The sequence below is a fragment of the Boleophthalmus pectinirostris genome, unplaced genomic scaffold, assembly GCF_026225935.1.
Source record: "Boleophthalmus pectinirostris isolate CB_2022bp ecotype Guang Dong unplaced genomic scaffold, ASM2622593v1 HiC_scaffold_3, whole genome shotgun sequence".
Classification (NCBI taxonomy): Eukaryota; Metazoa; Chordata; class Actinopteri; order Gobiiformes; family Gobiidae; genus Boleophthalmus; species Boleophthalmus pectinirostris.
This window is the reverse complement of record NW_026571299.1, coordinates 10,804,843-10,827,260: the sequence shown is the minus strand read 5'-3', so window position 1 is coordinate 10,827,260 and position 22,418 is coordinate 10,804,843. Positions and strand designations below refer to the sequence as shown.

The following is a 22,418-nucleotide window of genomic DNA, read 5'->3' as shown; positions in this document are numbered from 1 at the left end:
TCCTGATGAGATAATTTAGTGTTTTGGTTCACAAAATATTTAAACAAAAAGCAGAATGAGCCTCTCTTGAGTCTCTCATTTGGGTTGCCAGTTTCAACACTTGAAATAGAGTGTGTTTTAACCTAAAACGCTTCTCTGTGATCTAAATGATTCATGTCAGTGCTAGTGCTAGTGCGGCCTCTGCAGCTCAGTGAGGGAATTTTGGAGGTTCTGAGCTTCCACACGAGGCCTGTCCAACTGCGACTGTAGTTACTTTTTTATCTCTAAAACGTGCATGCTACTTACTGTTCCATTAATTGTTGTAGTTGAGGTTGTAAGGTGTACTGCTTAACTTTTCTGGTGGAGGGTCCGCTACGTCTCCATGGAGATGTTACTATTTGCCTGAAATGTTCCATGGCATGCCTTTAAACATATCCAGCTAGCATTTATTCATTACATTACGTTTCTATTGCTCAAAAATACCTTAATTCCTTCCTGAATAGGGGGTGATTCCCTACAGATCTGAATTGTAATGTAGCGTAGTGTGTCTTCTTTGTGATAGCTGGATTTTATCTATACTGTGGAACATTCTAGACCATGTGTCTCCAACCTGTAGCTCGGGAGGTACTAGTAGCTCTCCACCTCCTTCCAGGTAGCTCGCCAAGGATTTCAGAATTATACCATTATGCTGAATAACAAAAATTTGATTAACTACATGCCAATTAACCTTAGAAATGTATAATTTTGAAGACCAGGCTCTTATAATTATCTCAATTTCTTACGGCAGCTAAAATTAGTAACTCTCTGGCATTTTTGTTTTGTACAAGTAGTTCACAGGAGGAAATAGGTTGGAGACCCCTGTTCTAGACAAACCAATAACATTTCCGTGGAGACAAGCAGGTGGTGGATCTTCAACCAGAAAAGTTACACAGCACAATTTTAAGAAGATGACGTGCGGTTTGTGAGAGAAATAAGACACAGAGTCGGGGTGAACCAAATGCGTTTGTCTTGAGGAGTAACAAAGCCAGCCTTTATCAGTCAGGACAACACTGTGAGACAACCGCTGTACAATAAATACATCATGAATGAGTTTACACCATGTCCAGGTGACCATCAGAACATCTCCAGAACATCTGCTGTCACACACTGCAGAAAACATGGACCACACTGGGAGTCAAAGGTACGGTGACCACAACTGGACAGTGCAGGTCACCACCTCCAACACAACAAGCCAGAAAATGTAGAGAAAACGTACACGGAATGAGGGAGTATGTGGCACTGGAAAACTGCCTCAGAGCTTCTATCAATGGACCATTATCAGCTGCAGTCAAGTTCAGGGCCTCATGAGGTACACTGTTAAAATAAACACGGACAAGCTGAAAATGACTTGAATTTAGAATATTAATACTCATTTGAATAGACTGACATTTCACTTGTTTCAAAATGTTTTTAACTTCTCAACAGGCTAAGAAAATTGCACTTAACCCATTGGCTAAATTAACGCGAAATTACTTGCAACCAATTAAATATTTAAATGTGAAACAAAAAAAAATAATCCAGTCTATTAAATCCACTCTATTATTCTGAATCATTTCGGTGAGGCGAGATATATTTTACAATGTAGTCAGACAAATATTTTAAATCACATTCATTTTGGTCATGATAACACTGTATGGTTCAATGTAGAAAATGTTTTAATTTTTAGTGACAGGGAAAACTGGATTTGTGTAGAAATTTTGAGGAGATTTTGGCTACGTTCAGGCTGCAGGCTGAAGTGACCCAAATCCGATTTTTTGGCCCCTATGTGACCTGTATCTGAACTTTTAATGACAGTCTGAACAACACAGATCCGATTTTTTTCAAATGCGACCCAGGCCACTTGGATATGTGCTCCTAAAACAGATACATATTCAATCTTTTGACATGCGACTTCAGTCTGAACGGTCAGGTCACATTCATCCCACCTACAGGGCAGGCTCAGAGTCTGGACAATGGAGGGAAAGCGAGGTTAGAGAGTTAATGTATATATATTTTGTATTAATTATATTAATAATGTACCCAAAGCATGCTAAATAGGTCACCAGGAAGAACAGCTGATAGCTAAGGTCAATTAAATTCAATCAATTAATCTGCCCAGGGACAACAGGTGGAAATAAGCACTGGTGCTACAACCTGGTACAATGCATCTCTCCTGTTAAGGTTAATGTAGATTGTGCACTGTCCCTGTCTCATTAAATAAATAAAGTATAACTATTTGGGGAGATCGCTGTATTCTTATTGGAACCGGGCGGTTTTTGAAATGATTGCCAAGGACATGGCCGAGCGCAGCTACACGCGGTCTTGGCTCCAATGTCAACGAAATAATAAAGAGCCTGCGAGCCAAATACAAGGAGGCTAAAGAGTCAAACACATGAAGCGGCCGTGGACGTGTAAACTGTCCATTTTACAAAGAACTGGACCATATTTCATGAGACAAGCTCTGCCTTTAGGCGACTTTCTTAAACACTGAGCACACTCGCTGCGTGTGACGTCGTTGTGTCCTCCAATGCGGATGCGGGACACTTTTGGGGCGTTTAAAGTTCCCACTGGAGATCACATACAAGTCACATTTAATTGAAAATGTGAATGACCTTGCAAAAAAAAAAAAATCAGATATCACAAAAAATCCGAATTGAGCATTAAGCCCTGCAGTCTGAACGTAGCCTTTGTTGCATTTGAATTTACACAAACCACAAACACCACAGAATAAACCTAAATTGAAATAAAATACACAGAATACGCTATTTCAGATACCTAAAGATTGTTCTTAGGTATAGTATTTTACTTTTGTACATCATTACTTTTCACTACTACTGTGTTTACTTACTACACTATACTATATGGTATTGACAACTGAAAATAATACAGTATACTTCAGCGATATCATGACCGAAAGATTGCCTTAAAATATCAGCCTGAGTCGAAACAGAAATTTGAAAAGACATTGCATTTTTCGTGAACACGCCAACACTCCCTACACGAATGGCCCATTGACACTGGCAGAGTTAAATTGAAGCCTAATACAAACAAAATACATAGGCTAGGTTTTCGAGGCACTGAAAAGAACAGCTATTTCTAACTGTTTGTGCTTATAGGGGAAATGATTGACTCGATTCGAACAGTGGTGGTACCTTAGCGTCTCTGCGGTATAGCTTCTTTAAGACAACACACATTACGAATACAAGACATAAATGTAGCAATATATGGACAAGTAACAGAGCCACTATACAAAACATATGAGCTAAATAAGGCGTTAACTTTGAATAATATGAATACAGGAAAAGAACAAAAATAAAATGGCATATTTGGTGAAAGCAACAGATAAGTATAAAATAAATTAAATGTAGCCGCACATTCAAGAGCATAGACAGTAGAGCCCACAGTGGACCAACGGACCGGGAAGGCAACACTTATGCAACATACGTGAAGATAAAAATGTTTAAGGTTCATTGCGTAATTTTTTTTTACGAGCGTTCGCCACCTGGAGATGTTCTTGCTTTGCCTGGCATGTTCAACAGTATGGAATAAGGCCAATCTATCTCCATGAAGGTCAGATCTGTGGAGAGGTGATCCTGCTCATAGTAAGAACCCTCAATGCTCAATGCAATGACAGATAAAAGATAATGATAATGTAAGATAATGCCATGCTGTGGAACATTCCAGGCAAAGCAATAACATCTCCATGAAGACAAGAGGGTGGCGTACGCTTAATCAGAAAAGCTGCATGGTGCACCTTTTAATTTGATAATATTAGGGGAAATAAAACACATTTGTATGCTGATTCTTCACTAAAGATGCGAAATAGAAATCTCTGAATCAACCTAGGCGATACCGGTAAAAGTTGCTAGTTTACAAATGACGTACATGTAAAGCTGCATTCAGATCACGGATCTATAATAAAAACTGGGTAAGGTGTTCCCCCTTTTTTCCGGCTCGAGACGGTCTACCGGCTGCTCCCAGGAGCTTGGGCCCAGAAAGATTCTCCCATAGAAGAGCGATGCATTTTTTGGGAATTCAACCTGCCTGTGTCGGCTTTTGTAGGGATCCTTTTCCATTTTCACAACATAATCTTACAAAAAAAAAAAACATTGAATCCTCAAAGCGCCTAAAATGTAGCTTTGTAAAATTTAGTCCGCATTAGCTCCGCTCTAGCAGCTCTCACTGATTGGTCCAAATGCTCCACACTGTATGAAGTGAAACATTTTTTTGGGCCCATGCACCATTAAGCACAGGCCACTGATAAAAATATGGCGCCATCTTGGATTCATCTTCCAGATTTTATTATAGTTCTATGGTTCAGACCGGGGCTTCAAGGCGTCCAGTTTACATGCAAAGTCTATGTGGACGTGCGCCTAAAGTGTCCTGCGTTTTTGCGGCGTGTTTAAAGGCGTCAGTGCGTCAAGAATCTGGCATTGACTCAGTGCTTCTTGAGTGTTCAGGTGTCAGATGTTGAAAAATCTGAACTTTTGGCGTTGGACGCACCTCTTCAACCAATCAGGGACGACTATCCAGTGGCGTAGTGATGTTATTATCTGGAAGAGGGAGAAGAAAGAGAAAGACCTGGGAGCCACAGACACCTTAACAAGAAATCTGCCGTGTCATTAGCAAAGTATAAATATGTACACGCCGCAACTGCCAAGCCAATCGCCTCTGGTTTTATGTAATATATTTTTATGTAATAAATACACTAAAGCCATACTCTCGACCGGGAAAACAAGGCACTCGCAGACCACAGAGGAAGCCCAGGATGCGTGTCAAATATTATACTCCCGTGCATCCATGGCGTCCAAGATGCGAGTCAGGGGACGTCTGAACTCAAATGCAAAGGCATTCAACTAAAGGCGTTTTTTTGACGGCGCAGTCTAAACGCAGCTTTAATATTTTTTATGTGGGGAAATATTTTATTGTCAGATTTTAGGATAAACAAGGGTAAACTGCCAAGTTTTCTTTATGAACTTGCTGATTGTACTGAGGCCTATATAATTTTGCTCATGGTCATTTTGCGCTCTGAAAATTGCATTATAGTGTACAGAAGGGCCATTTTTGAGTCGATAAAAAGTTGGTCACAGATTTCTAAACATAATATCAATTACAAATCAATAGCAGTTACACACTTTTTACACAATCCTTTGGTCCACCATTTTGTTCTGTCTATGTCTGTAACAAGGCCACATTTTGTTTTTATCATGTGAGGACGAGGCTGAAATTAAAAAAAAAAAAAAAAAATGAGTGTGCGCATGCAAGGTCACACCATCCCACATGATATACAAACCTAAAACATTCACAATCAAGACGCTGTGCAAAAAAGTTTCAGTTAGCAAACATGAAAAAGTCCATTATTTTTACCCTCACGGTACACCCTGTTATAAACACATGATGCAAAGATGATACAACCTGCATCAATGTACAGTACTTTGTCTTTGATACAACAAGTAGCTCCTCATTGTACAATACTGTGCAAAAGTAACACACGGGAGTGGAAATGCTATGTATGCTAATGCTAAGCTAACGAGCTAGCATGTAAACATATCAGGAGGTAATAAGAGCTCGGGATTGTGACGTCACACATCATTGGGATTTTCAGTTAGCCTAGTGTTAAACCAAATGTACGTACATAGTTGGGAATGGAAATGTTTTGTATGGTAATGCTACGCTAGCTTGTTAGCATGAAAACGTATCAGGAGGTCGGGGTTATGAGGTCGCACGTTAGCGGTTAGCTGCTTAGCTTCGGTTATTTTGTGGAAGATTTTATTGTTCCACTATGATTTCATTTCTTTTTATTTATTATTTATTTTTTTTCATTACGTTTTTTAATGTTTTGTTTAAGCACGTTTCGCTCCATTGCTAGAAATATGGCAGATCTCCATGGTAACGCTCCTTTTTTGGACGTTACCTCCCAAGCTTGATGTCGGCACATACTGAAAGAGAGATTAACGTTTTCACTTCACTATAACTCAAGTAACGCAGGGTTCCCACTTTCTTTTACGCTGACAAAATTTCAAAACTTTTCCATGACTTTTTCATGACCCAAAGTGAATTTTTCATGACTTTACGGCACCTACTTGAGGAGAATTGATCATACCTTTAGGGCTAAATATGAAATGTTAACCCTTTCCACTCACCTTATGGTTTGGTATTATAGTTTTTTAAAATTCAAAATACTGTCAACTAGGGGTGTAACGATATCCAAGTCGTAATATCGTACGATATTTATTGAGATATCGTGGGAAAGCTCACGATATAGTGGGGAGGCTCATGATTAGAGATGTAACAATATCCAAACCTCTCAGTATGATATTTTTACAATATACATCTCATGGTACGATATTTACTGCAATATTTTGTGGAGGCTAACAAAATTTAATAGGATTCTTTTTCCTCTTAAAATGCCTTCACAAGACTTAATCCAAGGAGCTAAGACTTAAAAGTGTTTTGTGTTTCTTCTTGTAGTCTACACTGAAATGGAGCAAAGGATCATGGTCTATGTAGTTCCCTCTGTCTTTTTTTTAGCTGTTGCTGCACAACTCTTAATTTAAGCAAAAAGACTTGTAATTCGATATATTGTGAAGGTCCACGATATTATTGTGAGAACTTTGACGATACGATATCACAATGTTTTGGTTATTGTTACATCCGTACTGTCAACGCATTTATTGTCGTCTCTTTTAAACAAAAAGTGCATACGTTTTGAAATAATCATAACAGTCTAATGATAACTTAACAGAACGCTGTAGTTGCATGAAAGAGATACTAAAAAAAATCCATGACTTTTCCAAAATTTCATTGAATTTACAAAATTCTATAACTTCTCCAGGTCTGTAAACTGAAATTTTCAATTTCCATGACTTTTCCAGGATGTCCATAAGCGTGGGAACCCTGGTAACAGTTTGCACCACGTTGCAAATTGCTGTGCTGCTAATAAGCAATTTAAAAATGTTCCACTTCCTAGTGTTACCAGCAGAGGGCAATACTGTGCCATACTTAAATAATATGAGGTAAATTATCAATGTAAAGGTTCCCAAATATCTTTTTAAAAAGGCTGAAATAATGAAACATCTGTAATTACTAGCCATTTAAAAATATATAAATTTCTTTGCATGTTTGTACAATTTTCTTATCAGTTTTGAGGCTAACGAAAGCATTTACCCCGAAATAGATTATTTGATATGCAGTCTAGGTCCATACACATTAAATTAACTATTTCGAGATAAAACCAGACACTCAGTGCGACTTTTTTGCCAATGACTTTTGCACAGTACTGTAAGGAAAGTCAAGTATTTTTTTCCCCACTGAAGAATAAAGGCAAAAAAGAGAAATTATATACGATGCAAAATAAAAATAGCAATGTACAGCGACAGATTTACACATTTTAAAGTTGTAGCGTGACAGTCGATGTAACGTAATGAGACAATATGAGGCACTCAGTCCAAATGTGGATCCCTCTTCTTCCTGGTCTATTCCCTTTCATTATTAACACATAAACATACTTAGAACAATGAAAGTGCACAGGACAGCGCTATGCTAAAAAGGACTTTGATGCTACAAGTTGCAAACATTGTGCAGAAATTGTTTAGGGGCAATTTTAAAACTCGGGGGGCAAATACTGGATCAAGTTAGACAGTCTGAACTCTGTCATATACTGCCATCTGGTGGAGAAACCTAGATATTTTAAATCCTAGTAATTTCTATAAGCAAAGTGACTTGTGTTTTAAAGGTGCACTGCGTAACTTTTTGGTAGGGGGTCTGTTACCTCCGTGTTTCTATGGATATGTCACTGCTCTGCCTGGAATGTTCCGCAGTATGATATTAAACAACTCTATTCAATTACAGCTGGTTTTATAGCTCAAAAATACCTTGAAAAACCGAAATTGTTACTGTGAGTGGGTCGCCTCTCCACAGATCTGACCTGTAACTTGGTCTGGTTTTTCTCCATGAAGATAGAAACGTTTAAAGCCATACTGTGAAACATTCCAGACCAAGCAATAACATCCCTCCACCAGAAACGTTACACAATCCACCTTTAAGCTAAAAAACTAAAAGCATGATTCAAAATGTTTAATTAATCTCATGATTGTTCTTTGCTCCAAATTACTAAAAGCAAATTTAAAAAGAACAGTTGGTACATGATCCATTTTGTTCTTATGGTAAATAGCAATTATTGCCATACCATAACCATGTGCAATTCAAATAATAAAAGACCTTTTAGGTTTTGGTGTAGCTAACTAATACTATCTCGCTAAAAAATAAAACATTTGCGCAGTAATAGTAAGGTACTAGGACGGTTAATGTGTCATCTTCAGTAAATGATATGAGGATAAGAAATGCAGATTTTCATTTGTAACTAGATCGCAGAGGTAATTATATGTTTAAAGAAGGGGTATTACACTTCTCTGGGGTATTAATTACATATTTTGATCACCATGTTACCTTTTATTGTTTTGAAAATGCTATACTCGCTGAAAACATGTTTAAAAAGTTTCATTTTCGTTTTTGATGCTTCGTTTTTGAGTCCCCTCCTTTTGTCCTCCCCCTTCAGAGCGAACTCAATCACCATGCATCCCGCCAATGAAACTTCCACACATCGCACCAGGTTTGTGAAGTCGTAGTGTATTGTTTTCTATCCTGCTTTTGTTCATTTATGGAAAATTGTTGCGTGGAAGCATGGGTGATGTACGCTTATGGGCTGAGAATCGAACAAAATCATACTCCTAACCGTAAAAAGAGTTCAAATAGTGTCCAGGAGAGATCGCTAGATTACTCAAACATGCATAATTGACAAATAAAACCACTTCAGGCATGTTTCTGATGAGGGAACAACGTTATAACATGGTAGAAAGCTCAGAAAAGTTGAGCATAATACCCCGTCTTTAATTAATGTGAAGCGCGCAGCAATAACGTGCAACTTTTTTTTTTTTTTTTAATGTCATTGTTATAATATGATTAAGAAGGAGGTTGGGGCTGATGAATGTTGCTGGTTTTAAGTTGAGAAAAATAGCATTTACTGAAGACAACACATATTCTACCTTAACTATTACTTATTAGATTATTATTTATCTTGGTGTGTTTGACATTCAAGTCAAAATTACTGCAATAGGGAGCAACCTACACTGTTTACAATGCATTTCGAGTTTTCATCATTTTCACCAATAACAATAACTAACAATATATTCCACAGTCTTTATAGGAATGCTGGTTCTGCTTTCTCTTCACTATACGACATTGCACTTGGTTGAAACATTGGAGTGTGCCCGGGAAATCAAATAAATGGACTGACAAACTAAAAAAATCTCAGGATGTGGTGAAATGTGTTTTTCAAAGTCCTTAACGTCCAATAGACAAGAGTTCACTTAGAGTACAATGTTTACGTCACTGCCGCCGTCTTGGTCGCGGTATTTTCCTTCTGTCCTGATCTGATTTAGTTGACGCAGAATGGGAAGAATACATTGATGTTGTATTTCTGTCTCTTGCACTAGTATCTGTATACAAGGAGAAGAAGTGGTGAGAGAGGTGGCTTTATAAACATGACCGAGTAAGACATTATCATCGTTGAACTGCCATATTGAAAAAATCTTTACATGGACATTAACTGACAGACACAGCACAAATTTTACAAGAAAGTAGATTGGATATTTTTAGCCTTCCTCTCCGTTTGCTTGTCTCTGCTCCTCTACCACTTCCTGCTTTCTGTCTTCTTCCGACGTCGCCTCCTCTGCCGCGCGCGCTTGCAAGTCTTGGCTCTCCGGCGCCCCCTGCGTTTCAACACTTTCGCTCGCGTCTTTCGCGGAGGAGCTCGCTAGCGGAGGGGGAGGAGGCGGTGTCTGGCTAACCGGCTGCGAGCTACCGCCGGCTTTGAGTTCCTTTGCGTCATCTCCTTTCTCCTCCTCTTTCTTGCGCCTCCTTTTCGGGCTTCCTGGGGACCCGTCCACCGCTCCGGGGGGCATAGCCGGTAGCGTCATGATGCCCCCGTGTGGCAGGAACATGTGCGGGTACAGCAAACCGTGCGACATTCCCGGTATTAGGAAAGGGTTAAACGTAAGATGGCTACTCGCGCTTGTTCCGATGTGCGCCGCTCCGATGTGCCCCCTACTGGTTGAGGTGATAATCGCGGCCTGCTCCACGATCGCAGCCGCCGTGGTTGTTGTAGCTTTTTGACTTCCTTCTCCGGATTCATCTTTGCTTGTATCCTTTTCCGCCACAGCTGAAGACGATTCCTTCTCTGTAGTTGACGAAGTAGGGCTGGCCGATTCGGACTGAGTGGCTTTAGCTGGCGGAGGAGCGTGCGTCATCATGCCAACGCTTAGCATAGCATGTTGCGGTATAGTGGCTCCATGTGGTATACCGTGTAGCATCATCGGCAGCATGCTCAAGCCATTTTTAGCGTCTTCTGGTGATGAAGAAGTCCCAGGGAAGCCGTGAGGAAAGCCGGCCGCCATGATGCCCGAGATAGGTAACCCGGGGATAGTAGCTCCGCGCAGGTTTTGCATAGCCACCATAGTGTCCACGCTGCCGATCAGACCTCCGTTCATGAATATCGGCGGGCCCAGCGTGGTGGGGGAGGCGTCCGACACGGAGAGCAGCGGCTTGGGCATCTCGCTGCGGGGGCGACGGCCTCTGCGTCTGGCTGCGTCCCGGTTCACTGGTTCAGTCAGGATACGAGAGAACTTCCCCTCAGGTAGATACCCCTGTGGAGGACACAAGAGGCTCTGTTTACAAGACGTCATGAAGTCTATCCTCACTACTGAAGATTCAAAATGTAGATGCTGACATGTTCTTCAGAGAATGTTAAGCATTTTGAGAATTTTCTAAGAGATTTTTTTACACTACTGCAATATAGTCTAGTTTGAAAGAAAAAATAAATAAAGAAATAAGCAAATATGTATTCTTTTTTTTTTTTTTTTTTTTTTGATAATTCAGTTTTGACATATTTTGGGGTAAACTGGGTTGGGCCGTATGCCAAAAAAGCAAACAAACAAATAAAACCCTCCAGATTTTCTTGGTGCGTGATGACAATTCTTATTTTATCACAATTTATGTACATATAGTATCTTTATATTATTTTACAGAGATAAATAAAGTAATCGACTTCTCCTGAAAATTCACACTTCACTGTAAATTATTACATCTACTTGTCACTCACTTACAGAGACCAATAAGAGGTTTCTGAGTTTGAGTGTAAAGCTGCATTAAACAGAAAATTTGTGAATCACAATATGACAATTTCATTAAATGCTATTTTCCCAGATATCAGATCAATACTCTTTTTAGTGCCATATCTCCCAGCCCTATTCCTAGATGACAATGCCAAGATTCTACCGACTCAAACTGTCCAAGAGTAGTTTATGTTCAGGCAGTACACCTTAATTTTGATCTTTCACAGATTTCAAGTGAAGTTAAAACTAAAAATGTGAAAACAGTGACAGTATTTCCTCTGTAGTGTGTTGTACTCACAGAATGTTTGACCACATCTGCCCAATCCGGAGCCACAAAGTACTCAGAGTTAGCGTCCAGCCACCGGGACAGCTCCTTTATCGCTGGAGCCATAGCACCCCCTAGCTGTGGAAGCGAGACAGTACAAAGACATTGGCTTATTATTACAAATACAAGATATGATTGTACCTGTCAGTGGTGGAAGGTAACAAAGTAAAAGTAGTAAATTACTGTACTTAAGTAAAACATTTAGGTATCTGTTCTTTACTTAAGTAGATTTTAAAATGGATACTTTTACTTCACTACATTTGAGAGCAGATATCTGTACTCAACTGAAAAGTTTAAAAACGGGTTTATTTTTAACACATTTGTAGCTTAAGCAAACAAAAATATACAAAGAAAAACAGTTAAAAAAATAACTCTATTTCATTTTTTTCTATTGACCAAAATTCTGCACAAATCTTTATCAAAATCATTACATTTGAATCCTTATAACAGACATGTCAATCTCAGGCCCATGGGCCAAATTTGGCCCACGATATATTTATATTTAGCCCACAAGCTCATATCAAATATGTATTAGAGCTGCCCCACTGGCTACAGATAGGCACTAGAGACATTTTTCTTTTTTTTATTATTTGGTTATTATTTTATATAATGTTTGTTTTGGATTCAGTGTTTAAGCAAAACTTTTATTTAACATTTATTTTAATAAGAAAAGGTTTAACATTACATATCTCAAAAGAAGAGAAAACATGCAGATGTTGCTGAAATTTTTCAATAAATATTTAGTTTGGTCCACGACCTAGTCCCAGTTTTTTATTTTGGCCAACTGAATTTGAGTTTGACACCCCTTCCTTATAAGATCTCAAAACAGGTGCAAAATACTTTTACTTTTACTCTTTGAGTACAATTTTAAAGGAGTACTTTAATACTTTTACAAGTAGTAGTAGCAGTAGTCGATTTTTTCATGTGATACTACACTACACTCAATTAAGTTTTACTTAATTGAGTGTCAGTTTGTATCCAGTATCTGTATTTTTACCTAATAAACCTGAGTACTTCTTCCACCACTGGCAGCTGTAATCTAAACGTATATTGTTTTACCCTTCGCCCTGTGCCGCGGTGGACCACGGGGACCCTCTCCTCTCCGGTCAGAGAGTTCACGTCCAGTTTGGTGGGGTCTTTACAGCGGTGCCTCCTCTGTTTGGGACGCTCGATGAAACCGTGCAGGACACTGGCCCCTGGAGTCTACAGCACACACAAAAAAAGTCCCATTTTAACAGATGTCATTTTAGCTTGTCTGTTCACATTTTAGAATAGATAAGATTTGTTTATTTGAAAAGGGACAGTGCAATTTCATAAAACAAATGATTAAACATGAGTTAAAAGCCAGAATTAGCCAAGAGCCCATTTTTCATCTGTAGCCTGTTTTCTAGCAATTTTTACAAAACCAGAAAGAAAAAAAAAAAGCTGTGTAGACTTTGATTTTCCATTTGGTAGTGATATTGGCGATTACTATCATGCAATAATATTATAATGTTATTAGGAATTGATTGTTTGTTATTTGAGAGCAACCCTTAAACCATGTGTGAGAAATGGTTCCAATGTCACAAAAAGATAATTACTTCAAAATCTTGTTTCCACATTGTATTGTTTAGTGATAGCCTATTATTATGTTAATAGATTAATGCATACAGGGTTCCCACTGTTTTTCACTGACAAAATTTCAAAACTTTTCCATGACTTGATAACATTACAGCACCCTAGATGTGTAGAATTGATCAGACTTTTAGGGCTAAATATGAAATGTTACCCCTTTCCACTCTCCTCATGGTTTGGGATTATAGTTTTTTAACATTCAAAATCCTGTCAGTGCATTATTGTCGTCTCTTCTAAACAAAAGGTGCAGACGTTCAGAAATAATCATAATAGTCTAATGATAACTTAACAGAATGCTGTAGTTAGGTGAAAGAGATACTAAAATTCAATGACTTTTCCAAAACTTTAATTGAATTTACAAAGTTCCATGACGTTTCCAGGCCTGGAAAATGACATTTTCAATTTCCATGACTTCTCCAGGATTTCCATGACCGTGGGAACCCTGTACATAATAATAGCCTAATAATAATAATAATAGTGCATTTGTCTTATGTAGCACTTTTGCAGACACTTAAAGTCACTGTACAATTTAGTGCATTACTCCTCACTCCATACCCGTTGGAGGTAAGCTACTATTCTAGCCACAGTTGCCCTGGGGCAGACTGACAGAAGTGAGGCTGCCAATCTGCGCCATCGGCCCCTCTGACCACAACCAACACTCACGCACACATAACGATGATTTCCCAGCAGTCTCCCAACAAGTACTGCCCAAGCCCAGCCCTGCTTAGCTTCTGAGATCTGACGACATCAGCCTTTGACAAGGAGGTTTGATTTAGTTTTACTATACTTGAAAAGAGTTGCATTTTATTATTATTTTTATGTGTTTTGCAATTTTTATATTTTATCTTAATTTCCTTGTTTTATTTTTGGTTGGTTTTCTATTCACCTGCTGCTCTTGTACATTGAAATTTTCCCCTTGTGTACAAATAAAAGTTATCGCATCTTTATTTTATCTTTTTCATCATTTTAGTTTATCAGTAAAAACTCAATTAACCACAAGGTTAATTAAAAAAGCAACACATTTACAAATATAGGTTTAGTTGTTTTGATCACCACTACAATATTAACATTCAGACTCACATGGGCGAAAGCTGGCAGGTCCATGCTGTATCCAGGGTTCTGTCTGAGCCACTCGATCAGGCCTTTGCTGGCGGCCTCCCGGTCTATGGCCACGATCTCGGGCTGTGGGGGGGTCTGAGCTGGCGGGGTGGGGGTGGAGGAGGAGGAGGGCGTGGGGGGACCAGCTGGGCGATCCGACGGAGAGGGGGAGGGAGAGGAGGTGGAGGAGGAGACGGCGGAGTGGCTGATGGCTTCTACGCGAGCCTGGGGAGATAAATAAGACACAGAAGCAAAAACATAAATCTGAGAGGACTTGCAAGGACTTGCACAGCATTTTGTCAAGTACAAAAAAATTCTGAAAAATTATCTTGAGACGCTGCACTGAAAAAAGGGAAAAAATGTGTCTTAATCTAAAAAAAGCACAACCATCGCTGAGGCCTTAAATTTCTTCCCTTTTACCCGCAGGCGCTGTTGGAGATAAATTATGTAACGAAAACTAAGGCTCATATTAAAATATTAACATTGCATTTCTCTGCTGTGCCAAACACACACTGCCAGCGAAAAACGTCTAATCTTGGTTTATGTTAACAGAGGTATAATACTCCCTACAACTGAAGCGTAGCCAAACTGGACTTGACTAAACTGGAATGAACCGATTTAATGGGTGTATTTCTGTATTAATTGTATTTCCATCTACTCTCAAATGTTAATATTTACAATGTGCAATCTGACCAGAATCTTATCTTGTTTAATGTTGGACTGTTTTGTTTTGTTTTAATTGTCCAGCCATTACTGTAAGACGGGTTCCCACTCTTTTTCACTGACAAAATTTCAAAACTTTTCCGTGACTTTTCCATGATCTAAATGAATTTTCCATGACTTTACTGCACCCTGTACAATTTAGCATAGTTTTGGAGATAAATATGAAATGTTAGCCCTTTCCACTCACCTTATGGTTTGGTATTATAGTTTTTTAACATTCAAAATACTGTCAGTGCATTTATTGTCTTCTCTTTTAAACAAAAGGTGCAGACGTTCAGAAATAATCATAACAGCCTAATGATAACTTAAGCTGTAGCTGCGTGAAAGAGATACTAAAATTCCATGACTGATATTTTCAATTTCCATGACTTTTTCAGGATTTCCATGACCGTGGGAACCCTGTTGATGCAAACGGCTTTCTTCCAAGGCTAAGGTGTCCGTAACATAAATATTACAAGACATAGGGCCTCAGTGTATGTGTTAGAAGCAGCAAAAGTTAACAATTGCCAAATGCCAGTGTATTTTTTACTGTTAAGGGACAACATAAGAAATAGTTTTGCATCAAAGGGATAATATTACTCAGTATTACAGGACTACAGACATCTTTCAGTGAACTGAGCCTTTCCAAAAACACTATCATGATGTCTTGAGGTCTCGTGTCCCTGTTCTGATGGTAAATAAATTACTCCTTTGTTAGAACTCCAGTGTCATGTTTTATCTTTTCAACTCTTACGCTATTTCAATTTGTTCTACATTTTACTTTTTGTGAAATTGTGAGAGGCTAACAATTTTTTATTTATAAATGCGCTTAGGATCCTACAGGGCTATTCTTTGTGCATCAGCAAACGACAGTCATGTCAAGGTAGTCAACAGGCTACAGTGACACAGCAAAGGATTATGGTCTATGTAGTTGCTTATGGTTTTTATTGATCCAACAAGGAAAAAGGACAAGGAGCTTTTAATACAATATATTTAAAGAGTCCGTATTATTATTGTGAATCTGGAAATTGCAACAGCATCCCGAGGCTAAGCCACGTTTAAAAGAAACCAGAAACCAGTCTCTGATTAAAATAAGAAAAACCATACAGGCGACCACATACCACAGTTTGAGAAGCCCAGCCGTAGGTCTCATCTCATCACAGACATGATGTAATGTAATGGTGTATGGATAAACAGAGAGCACACACAGCTGATGGCCCCTGTACTCACCTGTGCCTCTGGGGTCAGGCCTCTGCCTTTGGTGAACTCAGAGTACAGCGCCTCCACGTTCCTCCTCCTGCCCCTCCTCCTCCTCAGAGCGTCATCAGAGCGCAGGCTGCCGTTCACTATCTGCCCTGTGACCGGGTGAATGAGGCCGGCCTGCAGGATGCCCGCCATGTCCAGTCCTGGCAACGGTGCAGAGATGGGGGGCGGGGCTAGCTTTTTGGCCCCTCCTCCTTCTTCCTGGTCACCTCCCGAGGGCTTCGTCAAGTCCATGGCTGTCTCCTGCCAGCCGTTGATCAACATTGGCGGCGTGCGGTGCGAGGGCGGAGCTACTATACTTCCTGGTTTCTCACTGGTGGAGTTGGGCGTCATCTTACCAGTTAGTGCTTTAGCTGCAGCTTCGTAGTCAAAGGGGCGGCGCCCTCCCCCTCGCTTGAGCTCGGGCAGATAGGGAGGAGCCACCAGCCTCTCCTGCAACAGAGGCAACGAGGTGAGGCGCCAAGCTCCGCCCCTCCCGACTGCCCCGCCCCGCGACACAAACTGCACCAGGCGACAGACACAGGGATGGGTGGGAGAGAGATGCAGCACTGTTAGACACACACGGACAAGAACAGGACGCAAACAAGCAGCTGCAGGCAGGCCTGGGCATCAGCACTGATAATAACACTAACCCTCCTCCACTGAATCAATCTAAGACCAGTTGAAATGTGCACTAACCTTTCTGGTGTGGGGTGCCACTTTTTGTTTCCATGAAGATGCTGTTGCATTGCTAAGACTATTCCACAGTATAACCTTAAATTTCTCTATATACATCAGGCATGTCCACACTATAGCCTGCGGGCCAAATGCGGCCCTCAGATACATTTTTCTTGGCCCTCAGGCTTCCAGGTGAATTGGCCCTGATTACCCTGCATCAATTAAAAATGAACTTTTTACAGCAAGTTTTTTTTTGAAAATCTACCTTGATAAAGCTAAGATTTGATATTTAGTGTGTGGTTTTAAGGATCTTAGCAGGAATAAACACTGATGGGCTCATTCTAATGTGTTAAGCATGCACATATTTCAATTATTTACTGTATTGAGCACCAATCTACGCCCCTCGATTGGCCCTCTGCTTTGTCTATGTTTAGATATGTGGCCCTTGATGAAAAAAGTTTGGACACCCCTGATCTATATGAAGACAGGCAGGTAAGTTACTGTAGGGAGGACTGCACGTTTTCAAGGTATTTGCACTGTATAGACCTGCACAAAAATATATGTTACATAGATTTGTTTAATGCCATACTGTGGAACAATCCTGCAAAGCAATAACATCTCCAAGCAAACAGCATAACTGACACCAGAACAGAAAACGGGCGCACCTTTAAATTTCATATAATAGTAGTTATTGCCAGACAGACAGATTTCTTTAATATACTATCTTAACATTTGGTGCATTGAATTTAATAATGCCAATAATTCTGTACCTATGTTACTCGAATTTCAGTGTATTCTTATTTTATATCGAGCTACAAATCAAATGCTTTGAAACATTTGTTATATCAAGTCTGACTCATATTTTACCCGCCCAGGCCTGTTCTAAACATTCATATCATTAACAGTCCACATTGCAGAGACAAAAAGCTTTACATTAAGCAACAACACAATGATGAGAGCATAAGGGCCCCGGGTACAATGTATAATGATGTGCACCTTACCGTAGTCCATGCATTTATGTCAAAATACACCACACTGTAGCAATAGTTCCACCAATCACAGATGAGGGGTTTGAAGCAGCAATTTCTTTCTGTGTTTGGCCCATATTTCAACATTTAGAGCTTTGAACCATGTATTAATTTTATTTTTGTTTTGTTTCTTGTGCACACATTTCACACTGATCATGTCAATGCTCAAATCGCCACAAATAAGCAGCAGAGAAAGACACAAGCTACCATTAAAGCTACGCTATACAGTATTGCAATTGATTCACTGCGTCTCAAAGCTAACAGTCACTTTTATTAAAATCGTAAAATATAAAATAAACAACGCATTAAAGTTCAAATTAATTAAAGTTAAAACTACCAAATAATATTTTTTTTATGTGCCAAATACTTCAGTTTGTGGTGTTATTTTAATATTTATTATGCTTCACACTTAGCATTAGCATTAGCAATTAGCATTAGCATTGAGACACAGACCTCCTCCTTTCTAAAAGCAGAAGCGTCCTCCACTGAAGTGTACTTTTTCAACATGTTTTCAGTCACACCCACGCACAACTCACTCTCCGGTGTCTTATCTTTAATATTTATTCATTTTAGCATGACTCAGAAGAAAAAAAAACAAAAAAACAGACACACAATTGGACAGGAAGTGTGTTTGCAGTGCGCTGTTGTGTATTTGAGTTGTTGTAATTATCATATTGTAAAGTCAGCCATGATTTAAAAAATGCAATATCCTCAATAACAAAAAACTACTTATATTATCTTGCGGCGTCTGTAGTTTAGACCTCTACAAAAACGCTGAAATACATGGTTTTCTTGTATTAGTTTATCATTGATATTTTAGTCTTTTCTGGAGTTGTTACAATGTGCAATCACAATTTCATTTTTCCCTAAAACCTGCAGCCTGACTCAGCACTGTGAAAAACTTGATACAAACTGTTTCCTACCAAGGCTAAGGTGTCCACAGTAGCGTAAAAAGCATGAATAATAGAAGATATAGGGGTCTGTGTGTAATTAACAAATTGCTGAGGAGTAGTAAATCCTAGAACGCAGAGCATTTCAGATGGTTGCATATGGGGCTGCATACAAAGCAGGCAATAATAATGTTTTAGAAAAAGCAGGTGGTCTTAATGTTATGGATAATCGCTGTCGACTAAAAGCACACTTAAATCAACAAATAAATCATCTCCGTTGACATGAGGCACTTTACATGTTCTTGTGTTGATTTAAAAATTGTAAAAAGAAAAAAACAATCTTGTAAGTTGACTCACCTTGGGCAGCCTGGTGAGGGGAGGGGGCAGGGGGAAGCTGAGTCCCGAGGGTGGGGGTTGGACCCGGGCCTGTCCTGGTACAGAGACTGGAGAGGTGGAGAGGAACCCAGCCCTCTGCTGCTGCTGCTGATGGTGCTGCGCTAAGCTGTTCGCCAGGCAGGAGTTTGCGGCCAGCACCCCGGGAGAGTCGTACTGCTCGTTGGAGGAGGGCCACTTGCCCTTGAGGATGGCATGGCACACAGAGTCCAGCCGGTTTATGATCACACGGTCCTGTAAAGTGAACATACAAAATACTAAGAGGAGAAAACTCAGCAAGAGGTAATTGCTGCCTCTTGGCCAGGACTCCCTTGAAAGAGAGGTTTTTAATCTCAATGGGATTTCTTCCTGGTAGAATAACCCCCAATTTACACCAAAGCGTAACAGCTCAGCAGCACAGCGTGAGAAGCATATTCGCAGGTATGACTTTCCATTTTAACCGGTCGGACAATTTACACCAGCAGTGTCATACGCGTGTGCAAAGGCCATCATTATGCTACGAGCCGCTCAAATTAGGTTGGAATTCTAATTTTGCAGCATCAACAGAGCGTCCCCAGGCTTTATAGCAGAGGAAAGACAGGAAATGGGCACACAGTGTCAAAATAAACTTCTGTTGCCCTTTCAAAATACGTTCTTTTAAACCACTACAGTCGTGTAAACACCGTGCATTGCATCGAGCTCGGGGAATGACTCATGGACTACGGAAAGTTTACAGCTGTGGAGGATAAATATAAAACACTTTACGACATCAGACAGCAACTTTACAAGAACAACTTCTGAAGGAAAAGGCGCATGGAGCAGACAGCCAAAGTTAAAGGGTCAGTAGCTTAATTAATGCAAGCGCCGCAGATACGGCTCGTTATCACTGCAAACCACCGTCTCTCTTGTTTTCTACTTTTGTATTGTGATTTCAAACATGATTCATCCAATCAACAATGAATACATAAGCAATGTAAAAAGTTTAGTGTTCAAACTTGAGAATGCACAGACTCTGCTGCCTCTGGTGTAAATTGAAGCTTTTAAAAGTACGCGCGTATGCAGCTCTGCCTACAATTTTTAATTCTTTTTAAGACTAAGCATGAATTGAGCCTGAAAGATTGTAATTGCAGGCTGCTACATTTCACTTTGAAATCAAGCACTTCTAAAATTATTAAAAGTAAATGCAGTGTCTCTGGGTGTGCATATAAAATTAGTGACTGTTTCCTAAACTGTGGGTCTACTTCTAAATTCGAAATCTGTAACATCTCTTGACACTAAAGGCTACTTGCAATAATGTGAGTTCTGTTTCATCTCCATTGACCAAGAAAATATAGTTACATTCTGAACTTCTGATTTACAACACTGAAATATGGTGCACATCAAAAGTTCATATAGGTCTGACACTATATTTTAACAGGATGAAATGTTTTAGTCAAATTCAATAGTATGTTAACCCTCTCCAGGCAGGTGTTGCTGATTTGCAACAGCTAAATGCCAATTACCTACTTACTCCAAATCCATATTTTATGAGCTTTTTTTTACTCTGGAGCCTTTTCTCCCATCCATGCTGATAAACGTGGACGATGCAGACTGTGCAAGAATGGTTACACACAAACGGCCTGCCAGAAGTGCAAAGTACTTCTGTTGTTTACAAAGGATAAAAATTGTTTCTTGGAGTACCACGCGAAAAAGTGATGTTGTTCTGCTACTGTAAAGCTGTTACACTGTGCTTTATGTTTTCATTGTTATGAAAAGTTGTATACACATAAAGTTAGCATTCATATCATTTTCAGTCTTCAGTGTTAATTTACCACACTGCACCAATGCTGCAAATCTGCAACATCCCAGAATGCATTGGATGTGAAGGTCTCTCTCAAAAAAAAGTCAGGATTGTAAATTAATACTCCGTATGATCATTTTCCCCAAATATCAGATTTTTTCCTGTTAATAAAATTTTATTTGAGCCTGAGAGGGTTAAGAATAGTTGGCATTGGGGAATTAAAGTGCATATGAGAGGTTAGACTGCTCATTTCACTCAAACATAGTTCACATGATTATATTTAAGATGTTACTACTAAGTTTATGATTTAATAGTTCTGGAAATCTATTTAACAGTCTCAGTGCATTTTATTTTTATTCATGTGGTCTAAAATCAAAACAATCAAAGTTTCTTCTGAGAATAAACATAACATGTGACACATGAGGATGGCATACAGGGCATACCTTGGGCCACTCAGAGAAGGAGTAGAGGGCTTTCTCCTGGAGCAGTTGGGCGATGGTGGGCTCTCTCTCCCGGGAGTCGTGCAGGCTGTCTGGGATGTCACACATGGACATTGGGGTGGCAAAGCGAGGACTGCCACTGTAGCCCTCCAGCACAGGGGCTACAGGAGACACAGGTAAATATGTTTAACTTAGTCATATTTCAAGTACTGAAAAAAAGATGGTTATGGTATACTTTATAGATCACAGTAGGGAAATTAGCGCTAATAGCTTGATGAAGTTATGGTTTCCTGATCAGCCAGTCCCTTCTACAGTCTGTTTGAATCCAGAAGAGACTGGAACCGAACCGCAGAACGTTGGGTTAAGTCCACTCCCCTCCCCTGTTGAAAGTGGAGTGGTAATGTTGCATTGTGTTTTGACTATGTGCTGATGTTGCAGAGATTATTATTTTTTTGTACTGGTCCCACATTATGCCCCACCACAGGAGCATGGTCTGGGAGTTGTTTCTTTTTCTCCCCTCCCCCTCTCCTCATGTTATGCTGCACTGTTTTCTTCCTCTTACTCCCTGTCTTCCTGTCCGGTCAGTGTTTAGTAACCCCCTGCCCCTCTCACCATGTCATATTGATTGTATGTTTGTGTATGTGTATGTGTGTGTATTTGTGTTTATACGGATGGATCGACAGGTCTCATTTCGATTCCTTTGTATGTGTTGTACATGTGAAAAACTGGACAAATAAAAGGCATTCTCTCTCTCTAAGAACGTGAAAAACCTCCATCTAAACTTGAGACAATCCAACCACGGCCACTAATTTGTATCACATGCCTCTCAAATGTGGGAGAAATCTCCCCTTGAAGATCTCATTCAGAACAAAATATAGAACTTATTTTAGCTGAAATAAGTCATAGTTTGACTCTGTTAAAATCTGCACTGTTTCTCAGCCCTTTATGTTGTTTTTCCGCCCTTTTTTAGCAACCCTGTTTGTTTTTGACATGAACTGTGCATGTGTCTCTCTGATTGGCTAATCCACCTGTCAATCAAAACTCTGAAATCAGGGAGACAGGATACAGCTCCAGATCCACT

The 22,418-nt window shown here is 39.7% G+C and overlaps 1 protein-coding gene across 1 annotated transcript in view; it reads right to left on the bottom strand.

Moving 5' to 3' along the window:
* Positions 1–968: 968 nt before the first annotated feature.
* The window catches only part of chd6 (chromodomain helicase DNA binding protein 6), a 230,408-nt gene continuing 208,958 nt past the window's right edge, over positions 969–22,418 (bottom strand). The window contains 7 exon segments of the mRNA XM_055160839.1: positions 969–10,700; positions 11,467–11,571; positions 12,553–12,696; positions 14,188–14,430; positions 16,138–16,671; positions 19,103–19,372; positions 21,341–21,498. Coding sequence (XP_055016814.1) covers positions 9,651–10,700; positions 11,467–11,571; positions 12,553–12,696; positions 14,188–14,430; positions 16,138–16,671; positions 19,103–19,372; positions 21,341–21,498 — 2,504 coding nt within the window. The 3' untranslated portion in view covers positions 969–9,650.